Raw genomic sequence first — 14402 nt, 5'->3', positions numbered from 1 at the left:
GATCTTCTTTTGGAATCAGAAAACGTCAACTTAATAATGAGTAGAAATTAGACTGATTTGGAATGAGGATTCACTGGGAGACAGATGAGTAGATCTAAAAGTTATGACAGATATTTTCCTATAGGGGCAATGCTAGCCAGTTGGAGGATTGAGATTGACTGGAAAGAAACCAGGGATAAAACAGACTGGATAGAATACTGCAAAGATTAAAAATTGTGTAGAATAAGTTGTTTCATCCAAAAGCCAACTTGTGGTAATGGGAATGGAGTAGGAGCTTTCTCATAGTTAAGTAAATAGATAAATAGATAAAGCTCACCTGGAATTAGCTGGACTCATCTTTCTTACCAGTTCTTAAAGATAATTTTTTTAAGCCTTTTTACACTTCTTCTAGATTACCTTTACTGAGACTTTTCACCGTGTTGTGACAATTCATTGTGGTTGTTTTGTTTTCTTTTCCTGTTTTTGTTAGGGACAAAGTACTGGATGATGTTCGTCGCTTAATCCAACCCGGTGATTTGATAGGAAGAACTGTTTTTGATTTAGATGAGCCCAGGTGGGTAAACTAAATACCAAATATTGTAGCTAGTGGCACTGTCGATACTGCTGGTGAGCTCTGCTTGGTTAACTTCAGATAAAGATATGCAAAAAGTGATGTAGTAGGTGAGGCCCAACAGGAAAAGTGTATTGTAAGAGTAGATTTTTGGTACATGACCCCGGGGAAAGGATTTGCTTTGGAACTGACTGCAGTTTTTTCTCATCTGCCCTGTACTATGTCTTATCACAGACAATAACAGAAGGCTTGTATGGAGCTGGCTTGTGTAATTAATGAACTGGTGGGAATAAGTCAGGGGTGAAAGTAACTAGAATGAAGAGAACAATAAATATCAGGTACAAAAGTGATTACTGGGAAAGAAAAAAAAGATGAAATTGAGAATCATTAAGCAAGAGTCAAGAAGGATGCTGCATTGGATAGAATGAATATGGATTTGCTAATCTCTTGCTGCTTCTTAGGGTCTCGCTTATGAAAAGCTGTATTAATATACGAGAAGTGCTTGGGTGGACTTGTCTTTGAAGCAACCTGCTGATTTGGTATCTTTGCTTTGATTTACTGCAGTCACTCAAGCCCAGATGCTCCAGACTGTCTGACGTTCTTCTCCAAGTTTGAATCGGGTAATCTTCGCAAAGCCATCCAAGTGCGTGAGTAAGTATTCCTGCAGTGGCTTTCTCCTGTGCCCACTTTATGACCTGTTGGGGTTCTGCTGGCTTCTGAAAGCATCAGCCAGGGCAGCAAGTTTTATGATGCAGAGCTTATGGTACCTGCCAGTGTTTAGATGTCCTGAAAGAAAAAGGAGTGGGAAAGCAGAGCTCATGAAGTTTTACATACTAAAATATTGTGAATATTCAAAGGTGCATTTGGATACCACAGGTTTGATGGAGCTCTTTGACAGCGTATTAATGGGTTTGGTTACATTCAGCAGGTTCAGTGGTAGATTGATAGGATGTTCATGAGCACCATTTCTTTGTCTTCCTTAACAGGTTTGAGTATGACTTAATTATGAATGCAGATGTGAACACCAACCAGCATCACCAGTGGTTCTACTTTGAAGTCCGTGGCATGAAATTAGCAGTTCCCTATCGCTTCAACATTATCAACTGTGAGAAGCTCAATAGCCAGTTTAATTATGGTATGAATCCTTGGGAAACTGGGATACTATTCTGTTCACATGGATATTCTTTTCATGCCATGAAGGTTTTGAAATTCCCGTGTCTGTAAAGGAGACGGTAAGTTTCATTTTGTTTGCACTGAAATCCATAGAAAGAGTTATTTTAGGTTTGACAAATAACCTTTTCATATCCTCAAGACAACTGAGGAGTGAACTGTGTATTGAGATAGGATTTGTGGAAAAAGATGGTCATTATTCTTTGATTAGAAAAGCGGAACTGAGGAAGAATGGCACTGGGGTTGGAAGAAGAAAGGAAGGAGATCTTCTGGGATTGAATGAGTAGCGCAGGATTGAAGAGCTCTTATAAGATTTGGGTAAATAAAGGTAATGCTCAAACAAATAATAATGATTTTTTGGGTTTATCAAAAGACATCACTGTACCTTTAGACCTGATGAGACTTCTGTTGATAGAAAAAATTCTGTAACAAGCTTTGAGCTCCTGTCATAGTCTATAGTTCAGGAGAAAAGCTGCATTGCTTAGAAATAGACAGGGCAAATCCTAGCTTTCCGTGCTCATTTTGGCAGAAAAATGATTTAATCTACATGAAGATTGTGGGTTGAATTCTTAGCTGGCATAGGCAGTTTTTCATTTGTTTCCATGGAGCTGGGCTAATTTACACCAGCTCAAGACCAGATTCAGAATGTTTAATAAGTCGTTAATATCAGACTCTACATTCCTTTGAAGCCCTGTGGATACAACCTTCAACATCACGAGGGAAACACTCTCAGGATCAATGTACCTAAAACAAATAGCACTAGGAGCTGGAATGACATGTCACTTGTATTTGTGAAACTAGCTGGATGAGTGGCATAATGAATTATAAGGCATTTGCTCTTTAGCCCTAGGAGCTGGAGTTCAAGTGCTCATATAGATCACAAATGAAAGCAAATTTTGTGTTTGTCATCTTATTCTACTTTTTGAATAAGCAAGCCATTAGAAATGGTGTGTCTGGCGGCAGCCTGAAAATGAAGTATACTGGGGCTCTTATTGCAGACCCCACTGCTGCCTTTGATACAACCACTGTTGTCTTCATAGCTTGAGGTTCTGAGTATTATTGGTGGAAGATTGCTTATTATCTGCTATTTTGTCTGCTGTCAGCATTTTTCACCTCTTTTTTGCAAACTGAAATTGGACATGATTTGCATGTTCAAGCGTGTAATGGAAAATACATAATTGAAAGAAAAATGTTTAAAAAAACATCCCGTGTAATGAGGGTAAGCCACAGCATGCTTTAGTACGGCTTGTAGGAGGGACTGGCTGTTAAAGCAGCTCTTCTGTGGGTTGTTTCTGCTGCATTGAGAAGAGTATACATGCACCAGCGTATTCAGCTTGGGTGAGTGAGGCTCAGTGCCCCTGCCAGCACATGCTTGATATTCACACAGGCTGTGGGTAAGAGGTGTTGCCTACTTGCTAGATTTCCTTTGCACTTCCCTGGGCTAATGCCCATGTCATAATACTAGGACTTTTGTGCCACGAGTGGCAATAATTTACAACTCTTGATTATTAGCCTGTTTTGAGTCTTCTCTTCCCTTTTGCTCCCAGCTGGATGGCACTGCCTAATTTTCACATCAGCAGAGAAGACATCTTGTGAAACAGTTGTGATAGGGAGCAGGGCAGGCTGGGAAATGCAGCTTCCACCTCTCTCCTTCCTTTCTTCCACCTATTAGTTACACACTAGAAAATAGTGAGATTTGTCTCAGAAACCTGATTTGTGTTTATTTTCTAAATGGAATATTTCCGTGGGGGAAATGGAAAGGAAAAGCTGATAGTCCAGTATCAATCATTACTGTGAGGCACTTTGGTGTGTATGGAGCTTTGCGCACACAGGGAAAGGAAGGAGATGGGATTTGGGATGCTGAGAGCAGTGTAGATCTTAAGCCCACACCTCACCAGGGCCACCCAGTGCCTCTGTGGTGAGGGCAGGATCCTTGCTGTACCAGCAACAGGGCAAGCAGGTGGTGGAGTGAAAGAATTTGCTAGAAAAGCAGCCTGCAGATGGGCTGGCTTCATGGAGCTGTGTATAAATGTCTGCACAGTTCAGATGGAGCTGCACAGCTCAGGGCTTGAAATGGTAATGTTTTGGAGGTCAGGAAGAAGTCATCTTCCAGTATAATGCAGTACAAAGACAGATGCTGCTGTTATCAACATTGAGATCTTCAGCATAGTCAGTATCAATCATCGTAATCAGTGTTATTTAGGTCTAATTGAAAGTTTAAAAACTTACTCTAGGACAGTTTTTTCTTGCTGCTTTCTGAAAGTATAATGCTAGATGCACCACAGGCCTCTAATGTTGTGGCAGGATTAAGGATTCAATAACAGTGCAGCCAAGCATGAAATACTGTACTAAACAAATTACTGATCTGATGATACGTTGATTCCTATTCTTCTCTGCTTTCCCTTCCTCTATGTGTTTGTAAACAGAGCAGCTCAAGTCCTCCTTTCCAAAGGCCAGCGGGATTATTTATTTTCTAACAAACCCTAATTCAGCTCTCTTCTGGCAGTGTTTATGAGGACTGACGTGGCTACAGGAGAACCAAGCATGGAAATATATTTACTTTGCAATAACAATCTGCCAAGAGAGCACAGAGAAAATAATAATCCTTCTTGTTTTCCCTTTTCCTCCCCATCTCTGTCTTTTCCAGCCAGGGATGTCATGTCACTTGAAACTCTTGTTTTCTGCAGGCATGCAGCTGGTTATGTATTCGGTAAAGGAAGCTCTCCAGGGCAGGCCTTGCTGGCTTCGAGCAGGACATGATATCAGTTACTACAAGTAAGTAGTGGTGAATAATGTGTAGCTTTTCAGTTCCCCTCCCTTTAGTTTTATTGATGTTGTTAACCTCCAACCACAGCGCCATGTGTTTTAAATGCCTCTAAATTGATGCTAGTTCTATGTTTTGTGTGCTCCCAGCTTTAGGGAACAGCTACAAGTGAGATCTTGAAATCTGCTTTAGGAGAACGGGGCATGTGCAGAGTTCTCTGCCCTAGAAGAGAGATGCTTCCCTAGAGTGGAAGCTCTTAACTAATCTTTATTCACTTCACCTTTTCTATTCCCAAATCTGCTCTCTTGAGAGCTAGCATGCTGTGGTGCAATGGATTCCATTTGCATGCCTGCAACCTCTGGTTTCTTTCAGTATGGGCTTCTGGATGCGAGACAAAATGAGCAGCACCAACAGATGCAAGCTGGGCAAGCTTCATGTGCTAATTACCATATAGCAATGGCTTATCCTGTCATTAACAAGACAGTTACTGTATAGTGATTAAATAGCAGCTGACTTCCAAGATTAAACCATGATTGTACAATTAATCAAGTAATCAGATTCTTGTTTAGAATATGGGAGAAAGGAGTTTCATTGATTTGGTGTTTTCTAATTTTACATTGAATTATGTATATGTCAACGTGTTCATCTAGGATGACTACTCATTGTCTGTCTTGTTTCCTATTTGTACATGTTCTGTATAAGCAAGAACTCTTATAGAAACATATGACCTCTTGCCTGTGCTGAAAGTCCGATCCCTTTTGTTTCACTGATGATCAAGTCAATTCCCAGTCATGAGAAGTTGTGCTGTAATAGGTAGTATGAACAAAGTATGTCTGTAGTTGCTCAGACGATGGCTTCAAAATAGGAGGAGGTGGGATCACTTAAATGATACCACACTACTACTATTTTGGGGAGAGCATCTCATTTCATTTTGGTTCACTTTGGTCTCATATCCTGGGGGACAGACTGGCAGATTTGCAGGGAACCTCATCTATTTAATTTTACCAGGTAAAAGTACTGAATTCATGAATTTGGAATGCCCTTAACTACTTCTGCTGCACAGCTCTAACTGAGGGCGAGCTCTGAGCTGAAGGACAGTGGGAGGAAAGGCATACTCATGAAATATCCGGGTGATGCTCATCTCTGCTGACATCCATCTTTGCTGAAGATGGGATATTTCACTCATAAAGATGAACGTTGTGGCACAGCTCTGTCACTGCCTACCTTTCCCATACATCTTACAAGAGAGCTTTTATGTTGCAGAGAATATTAGCAGAGCTCTTGTCAAAAGGAAGCTGAGTGACTCTTCTGCTCTATTTTATTGCCTCTCCAAGATGTGACAGGATACACCCATGATAAACAGAGTTGCAGTTACTATAAGATCATCTAATTCACTTGCTGTCTTGGCAGCTTTTATGCACTGAATAATATTCCTTTCCAGCAAATTATTTGAGGAACAATGGCAGCATGCTGAATTGGTGACAACGTGCTTGTGCCTTTTGGTTTCATGGCTCATTCTCGACATATTAGAAAACCTCTAGCTTTTCCAGACAATAGACACAGATAACAATGAGGCATGTGGAGTGTTTTGTTCTCACATCACCACTAAAGACTTTGCCATTTGGTGGCCACAGCAGTGTCAGAATTAGGTCTTTTTTTTTTCTCTTCAGCATCTTTATAATCATATTATAAGGAATCATCATTATCAGGCTACATCTCGGTTCTGATGGTATCTATGAGACAGTGCTGTGACACTGGTAGCACCTGATGTTCATAGCATGAGTGCAAGCCTTAGTATCATGATGCTCGTGGGAACATTCTGCTTTGAATAGGATTCTGCCTACAATCTGGAGAATAAAAGTGGCTTAAACTGGATAAGGCTCTTGAAAGGGAAGAGTGGTGTGTTTTCCAGTTTCCAATGTGGCAGGCCCCAGAGTAACAGCTGAATTTAGGCATGAATCATAAACTGTTAAATGCTACTACTTCATTATAAACCAATGGGCTATTAAAGCACAGTGCATATTCATCACTGGGATACGTTCTAAAATGAGGATAACAAATTCCAAGTGGTGGATGGATTTTGGACAAAGGTGATAAACTGTTAATTTTCCAGTCAGGCTCTTTCACAAACAATCTGGTCATCAAAGATAGATATTTTCTTCAGTTGTTCTAGTCTAAGCTGATCCAGTGCTGTGTATTCCATCATCTGCAAGTGCTTTTGACTATATAAAGTTCTTCAGGAAGGAAGTTAGAAGATAAGATGAGCACAACTTGTATTTCCTGAGGTAGAATCCAGCTCCTTTACCAGCTTGTGTCTATCTCTGGCCAAGGGCTTCACTGTATATGTTTCACTTTCCTAGTCTATACGACATGGATAATTAGTCACTTACCTAATACCCAGATAAATGGGAGGCAAATTTTAATTAGTTAATGCTTGCAAAGGTACTTTAAGCTCAAAAAATTACTGCACAGTGTAAGCGATAAGTATTATTATAATTGTTATTAACTTGTCATCATAGCTGTATTAGGAATATATTACCTGTATGTTATTTCTGAAGGAGAGCAGCAAGCAAAATGATTTAATTATTACAAAGTGACTGAAAGGGATGGTAGATAAAACACGGAAGATGATTTTAAAAAGGAAAAAAAGCACCCTTTGGTCTCTTATTTCCTTTCTAATAGCAAGTGCATTATCTTCTGGAAAGCCTGTGAGACTTTGGGAACATTATTTGAAAGAGAACATAAATAAAGTAGTGGGGAACAGATGTTGCTATGGTCGCATTTTTAATTCCATCAAGACCATACAGATGAAAGGTGAAAATACATTTACACTCTCCAGACAGAAGATGAGATCTTGCTGAATGGTGTTTCAGTTCATTAGGAAAACTGTGTTATCTGTCAGAGATACTGTAGAATTCTGGTCAGGATTAGGCCTTCATCATGCAGGGTCCTGTAGAAATGCACAAGGGAAGACAATCTCAGCTCCCATATAAGTAGACAAGGATAAGTTAGGGCATGTGAGTGTAGGATAGCACTGATGTTCACCTGCTGGGATAAATAAATCTCATGCCAGTGTTACAACAAACACTACGTGGGCTGCAGCACCAGCAAAGCCCAGAATAGCCCAGAATAATAACCTATTCTCTGCTTGTTAATTTGGGTTTCCTGCTGGTAGGGTAGTGTTGAAAAAGGGGTGTGGAAGAAAAGTATTAGCCTGGTGCAGTAACAAGGAAGCGGTAGAACCATCTCAGGGTGTCAGCAGCTGCAGGAAAGAGGGAGGGAAGGAAGAAAAATGCTGTTTTTAAAGTTTCCTTTGAAAAGATTCAGAGTTACTGCAATGTATGATGGATTGTAAGGTGGACAGGTTATATGCTGTAGGAGTACACGGTCGTTTACATTGTGCACACACACAGGTGGTTTTTCTGACATCCAAGTGAAGAACAGTGAAACCTCATGAAACCACTTGTAAACTTTCTGCTGCTCCCAGATTGCTTCCTGGAGATTGAAGTAGGTAGCAAGAAGTGATTCAGAGTCTAGAAGCATCTGGGTAGTGTTCTGGAATTGCAGAGAGGATCAAAAGAAGAATGAAATAGACTGATAAACAGTGAAGTTTGGGAGCTCTGCATCAGATCTGAGCACCACTGGGACAAAGAGGTATTGTCTTCTAGGGTACTATCAGGTTCAGAGGTGTCTGGTGGTACAGAGCTTCTGAGTTAGGTGGCCATTTTAGACAGGAGAGACATTTTAACTGCAGAATTACTTATGGTCGATGGATAAGCTTTTACTAGACTTGCCCTAGAAGCTAGAGAGATGAGTCCTTTCCTTCCCCACAATACAAGAATGGCTCTTAATCGTTCTTCACCATTAAAACTAACGGGAACTTGATCAAATAGTATTGTCCTGGCTTTTAAAAGAAATGCTAGGTAGATATTCCTATATTTGTTGATTCACTGTGTGTTTTTTTTTAATCTCTTTGTCCGATGTTACAGTGGTTTATTTGTGAGAAATGTGTTGGGGTGAAGGGTTCAGCTGAGGATAAAATCATAGGCTTTCAGTTTGCCCTTGGGACTCAGTGTTCCTGTACTGTTTATTGATCCACTCAGTATCATTTACATGTTTCTAACTATTACATTCAGGTATAAAAAATAACAAATCCACCAAAAAAACCCAACAGCATTGTATTGTGTCTCCTGTATGAAAAAGAGCTGATTGTTTTGGAGAGTTTGACAAGAATAATTACCTTTTCTCTCCACCCCTTTGAATACGAATGAACAGCAACAAAATAAACTAGTATTGTAAATTTCAGGAGCTGAAATTGCATCTTTTGGTTGCCTTCTCTATTTTGCATTTTAATGCAACGTTGATGATAACATTTGTCAAAGAAACCTCCTAGTCCTTCAGAATCAGAAGGTTCCACAACAACATAATTGGTGCTGTGTGGGAAAAATATTGTTTGAAATGTACTTGTGGATGCAATTTGCTGTGAAGCTTCTCCCTAAAGTGCGTGAATTGTTTCATCTGTGCTGAAAGAAAACTTTCTTACTGAGTCTCAAGTCATCTCTTTATCAGAGTACATCACTTGCAAGAGTCTAGATTGGGAATAGATTGAGAATCTCCAAAATTCTGTAGTTTTAATGCAGGGAGCCCCAAGGGCTTGAGTACACTAATAGGCCTTGATGGCCTTGACCGGCCTTCTTTGTATCTTCCAACCAACACCCTTTGACCATGGATAGAGAAGCTGTAATTAAACTCTGTCCTGGCCGCTTGGTCCTTGCATGTCTATGCTGTACAGAGGACCCATCACCACAAACTCATGAATTGTGGTTGAATGTTTGCCATCCCTGGGCATGCCCCGCTCAGGTACCGTGGGAGAGGAACCCCTGCTGGTGAGGCCCATGACCTCCTGGCTTTGATGTCTTTCTTAGGGAGAAACTGACCCTCATGTTCCCTGATATGTAGAGATGAAGATTTGAAAAAGGGAGTTCCAAGAGAGGATTTTTTGGTTAGCTTTCAACTTGCAAATATATGTGAAGTCGCATCTCTGTAGACAGTCTCCATAAAAGCCCACTCTTCTCCTCCAGACTTTGCACAACAGTGGATTGAGTCTGGAGCTCATCTTCAGTTTGAGGTGAAAACTCATTTAGAATAGATAGTTCTCTGAATGTTTAGTTCTTTCATTTGTATCTGGAAGCGATAACTCTCTGCTTCCCTCTTTTTCTCTTCCTTCAGAAACCACTATCGCTTCAGTGCAGCTACAGGAGGAGGCACAAGAGGAAAATGCTATTACACACTCACCTTCAGCATCAAGTTCCCCCATGAAGATGATGTCTGCTACCTGGCCTACCATTACCCCTACACCTACTCTGCAATGATGGTAATGCTGTTATGTCCATCTAGATAAGACAGCATGCCTTAAAAATGGGAGCTGCTTGGGTATGAGTAGATGTTGTGGTAGCACAGAGGTCTGCTCTTACGACAGCTGTTTAATTATCATGATGCTGTCATTTTCCTAGTAGAAGCTGCAGGCTCTGTTAGCTTCAGAGCCCAGAATGTTGTAGGAAAAATGATTTATTTATGGAATAAGCTGGAGTGCAAACATTACAGTTGTAAGATAATGCAAACCAAAGATGTCTCCATTTGCTTGGAGATGTGGTTATCCCCCGGAGAGGAGAAGGAGGATTCTAAAGCTAATGATAAGTCAGAAGTGAAGGCTGCTCACTGCTGCTTCTGACAGAAGACAGCAGCTCAGCTTTCAGAGCTGCACCCACAAGCGGAGTGATACCACAGTGCTGGGTTTCATTCAAATCCTCCTTGTCAGCTGTTTCATCTGTTCCAGTTGAAGTGTTAGGAGGTGTTTGTGACACCACAAACCAGTGCTGTCAATTCAAAAACTTAGAGAATATAATTCCAAAGCATCAGTGGTATTACTAAGTTGTACCAAGTTTACTTTCTGGGGAAAGATTTGTCTCCTATAGCCTTTTCTGGTCAAAAGTGGATGTTAAGGGAGTTTTCTGGTAAACACTCCCAATGTATTTTCTCAGATTAATGTGGGAGAACCAAAGATCTCAATGGAAAGAAGAATAAAAGAAGGGAAATGAGTGGTTCTGGGATTTGCTTTGCTTTGTTGCTGAGGGTGAAAAAGATATTACTGAAAATGGAGACTGATCTTGTAGGTCAGTCCGTCACCCACTATTTCTGCCCTCTAGCAAAAAACAACAATATATATATATACAGATAGATACACACGCATTTCTACTGTTAGCTTTTTCAGTTCTAGACACCAAATGCCAGTGTGGGTTGGTTAGAAAAGATAGAAAAGAAAAGAAAAAAAGACTGATTCTTATTTTTTAATTAATATTAATTTGCCATTGTTAGATATGAAAGCATACACAGACTTTCGAGGGAGGCAGAGTGCAGAGTACTCTCTCACTTCATAGCCTTGCAGCTCTGTATCCTGCCAGTGTGGTTTAATTAGATTAATTCCCTCTTGAAAACCAGTCTCTTGCCAAGTGCTTTGCATCCCATTATGAACGTTTAAAGAAACTGCTTTACAGTATCTGGGAGAAGGCTACTCAGGCCTTCATACTCCAAACTGTGCCTACCAGCGCTCTTCTCATCAGGCTAATGGCTACCAACTATTCCTCTGCATCTGTCCCAGAAGTGGGTTTTGACCTATAGCCTTAAGGGCACATAAATACTACAGAATACAAATGTAATACTGAAGAAGCGAGTGGGCTTATTCACCACCATACTTTATTATGGAGATGCAGCTCCTCATCATTATTTTACTGTTATTGATTTCTACCTTCTGCTGGCAAAAAAAGCAGGAGAGACTTGGAGAGTTTCTGTGCTCTGGGAATCACTGAATATCTCACCTTCTCCTGAATGAATAGAATAGAGATGAAAAAGTTATTATTTCTGGACTTGCAGGGCCAAGTCTTAAAGTATTTCACTGCCTCTTCAAATAAAATGTTTGTTGAAGTTGAGGGAAATTTTGCCTCTGGAAAAGTTGAAATGAACTCAGGCTCAGTTAGGACCATAAAAATGGGTAAATGAGAATTGTGGATGGGAAAGATTGATAGGTTGTTGTGTCCAACAAATTTAGCCAAAGTAGAATGTTTGCATCTAATAATTCTGAAAGGCATGTTTGCTTGGAGTGGTTTAGAATATCTTGAGTGATGCAATTTATACATTTCCATGTTACTTTAATTTTTCCACAGTGAATAAACTAAAATCAGTTCTTTGCACCAGCAGATTTTAGTTTAAAGCATTTGACCACTGGTGGAGTACGTTGATTTTACATATCAGTAATAAATTAAAAGTGATTAGGAACCCAAGGGCCCAATTAAATGAATGATGCTTTGGGGAAGAAGATAAACTTGTTTTTGGAGATAGTCATTTGGAAATGTTTTTAAATATCATATATATTTAATAGTTACAGGCATATTTACTATGCTGTGGAGTCCTATCTGAACTGGGTGCACTCTGCAGTTCATTACTTTTTGTCTATTAGTAATTATATTTATTTTATGAACAGTAATTTATATGTTTTTATATTCTAGTGTTAATTGTTTAGATATCTAGCTGAAATCTCTGTGGCAACTCTACCCAATTAAGTTTCACTGGGATTTGAGGCATAACTAAATCATGATATTGAGTTATCTGTATCTATGTAAGCTCTTTAAATGGGTCTAATAATTGAATTTACTTTATAGAGCAGTACGTTAATTGTTTTGCAGCATAGATGACTGTAAATTTCAGTTCTGTGTTTACATTCAAATGGTCACTGAGAAAACAGTTTGAAAGATGAAGTCTGAGGTTTTAGGGACATAATGTCCCTTAAACGCTGGCTAAGATTAGCCCTGGCTCATTAACCCAAACACCTGGAATGTAAAGGTTGTTCTGTGACCTCATGCATTGTAGTTAAGGTTCTGTTAGTATCATGTACGTACTGCAATATGCCTATTTCTACCAGTCTAGAGACAGCTAGACAACTTGTATTCCACAGCAGTTATCAGCATCCTGCAATGGGGTTACATGAAGTATTATTGCTACTTTCACTTGGAGTGTAAAGACAGAGAGCCACTGAGATCTGCACGTCATCTGCTGTGTGGGTGGTGAAGGGCTATGTGTCTAATGAGGCGATCAGAACTAGTTCCAAACAGATCTTGTTTTTAGTTTGACTATTCATTTTCTCAGATTTCTCAAGGAACTTCTGTACGTAAGAATTATTTAAAACTGGCAACCATGAAATTTGGTGGGGGAGGGGAAAAAATAAAGCCTCTCATATCTAAGTACCTTCTTAGAAAGATACCCTTGCTCACATTATCCATTATTGATCATACAAAATGTTGTTTTGATGTAGACTGCCTCTAATCTGGACTTGTTCCTGAGTCTCAACAATACAGGCTTGAATGCCAATGATGACATACAGCTGGTGGAATAAAGTCAGATTTTGTAGTCATGAACTCATTGATGAATCTGTTTATTTTCTCCTTCCTCAGTCCCATCTTGATGTCCTGGAACAAAGTAGAAACCCCAAGAAGGTCTACTGGAGGCAGCAAGCGCTCTGCCAGACACTAGGAGGAAATGTGTGCCCACTGCTCACAATCACTGCTATGCCAGAATCTAGAAGAAGTGACGACTTGGAGCAATTCTGTAAGTAGACAAATGAAGTACTGGAACTAAAAAATAGGCTGGTAACTCATGGTCACGTAAGAAGTGGCAGATCCAGCCTGTTTTGTGAGCGTGTTGATTTTCTTGCCTTTCTTATTTTGGAAAGAAAGAAATGTGAATATTAAAAACAGTAATTACACCAATTGTTTTAAATGACAGATTTCCACGAAGGGAGGGTACATAAAATCATTCTTTGCTTCAAATTTTTCTGTAGTAAATCTGAAACAGTCACAAAGTTCAACAACAAATGTCTCCAACTGCAAGAAGTTGTTTTCAAATAACCAGTGGAACAGGAAACTTGAAAGAAATATTTTAATAGTTGACATTCCAAACTGGAATGATTTATTCATTTTAAGGTTTCAAACTTGCCCAAAAAAAGTACGATATTACTCCCGGATGTGTACAGTAATTAAAGTGTGCTGTTCAAATTCCAGCATGCCCAGAAGCTCCATCTGGACATAATATAGCTTCCTGCATTTTGCCCTAGTTCTAACTGAAGGTATGCTATCCAGTGGTGATTATCATATCTGCCACGCTAAGCCTAGAGATGGTTATTTTTCACTGTGAAAGTAAAAAATGTGGACCTACAATGGCCTTGATTAATGATGTTACGTTAGTTTGTGTAAACAAAAGCAAACCATGGAGATTCTGGTTAGCATCACATGGGATTAGCTTTGACTTTCAAGTCAGACTACCTTTATGTAGGTTGACTTAAGATTTGGTTGATTGAACGTTTGTTTTTTTGCTGGAGTCTGGAACAAGGCACAAAGCATTGCTTTAGGATCTTATGGGTTGATATGCAAATATGTCATGTTATCTCACTGAGATATTAGGCTAGCTGTTTCCAAAGAGATTCTATGATATATATTGTGATGGAATTCTCCTTTCAGAAGTATGTGGTGATAATTGAGTTGAACTTCCCATAATGTCCATGCCAAGTATATAAACCAAAAAGAATATCAAATGTCAGAGCTGGGGAAGTTATTGCTGTCTCTCCAGATTCAGGGTTAGAGTGATGGCTGCTATGCTGACATTAATATAATCATCCTGAGCTCAGATCTCGTTACAGTAATCACAGAATCATGGAGTTGCAGGGGTTGGACAGGATCTCAAGTGATCATTGAGTCCAACCCCTCTGCTAAAGCAGGTTCTCTACTATAGATCATTCACGTAGGTGTTTAGGTGAGTCTTGAATATTTGCATAGAAGGACACTCAAGAACCTTTTTTAGGCAGCCTGTTCC

General features: G+C 39.7%; 1 protein-coding gene across 1 annotated transcript in view; it reads left to right on the top strand.

Moving 5' to 3' along the window:
* AGBL1 (ATP/GTP binding protein like 1) overlaps positions 1 to 14402 on the top strand; it is a 96766-nt gene that overhangs the window by 63414 nt on the left and 18950 nt on the right. Inside the window, exons 13-18 of the mRNA XM_032446924.1 lie at positions 470 to 553; positions 1115 to 1201; positions 1537 to 1685; positions 4408 to 4495; positions 9714 to 9858; positions 12989 to 13142. Of these exons, the coding sequence (XP_032302815.1) occupies positions 470 to 553; positions 1115 to 1201; positions 1537 to 1685; positions 4408 to 4495; positions 9714 to 9858; positions 12989 to 13142 (707 nt within the window). The remainder of the gene's footprint in view (positions 1 to 469; positions 554 to 1114; positions 1202 to 1536; positions 1686 to 4407; positions 4496 to 9713; positions 9859 to 12988; positions 13143 to 14402) is intronic.

This window comes from Coturnix japonica, chromosome 10, assembly GCF_001577835.2.
Source record: "Coturnix japonica isolate 7356 chromosome 10, Coturnix japonica 2.1, whole genome shotgun sequence".
NCBI lineage: Eukaryota > Metazoa > Chordata > Aves > Galliformes > Phasianidae > Coturnix > Coturnix japonica.
Note: the sequence above shows the minus strand (reverse complement) of the source record. Positions and strands in the feature narration are given on the sequence as shown.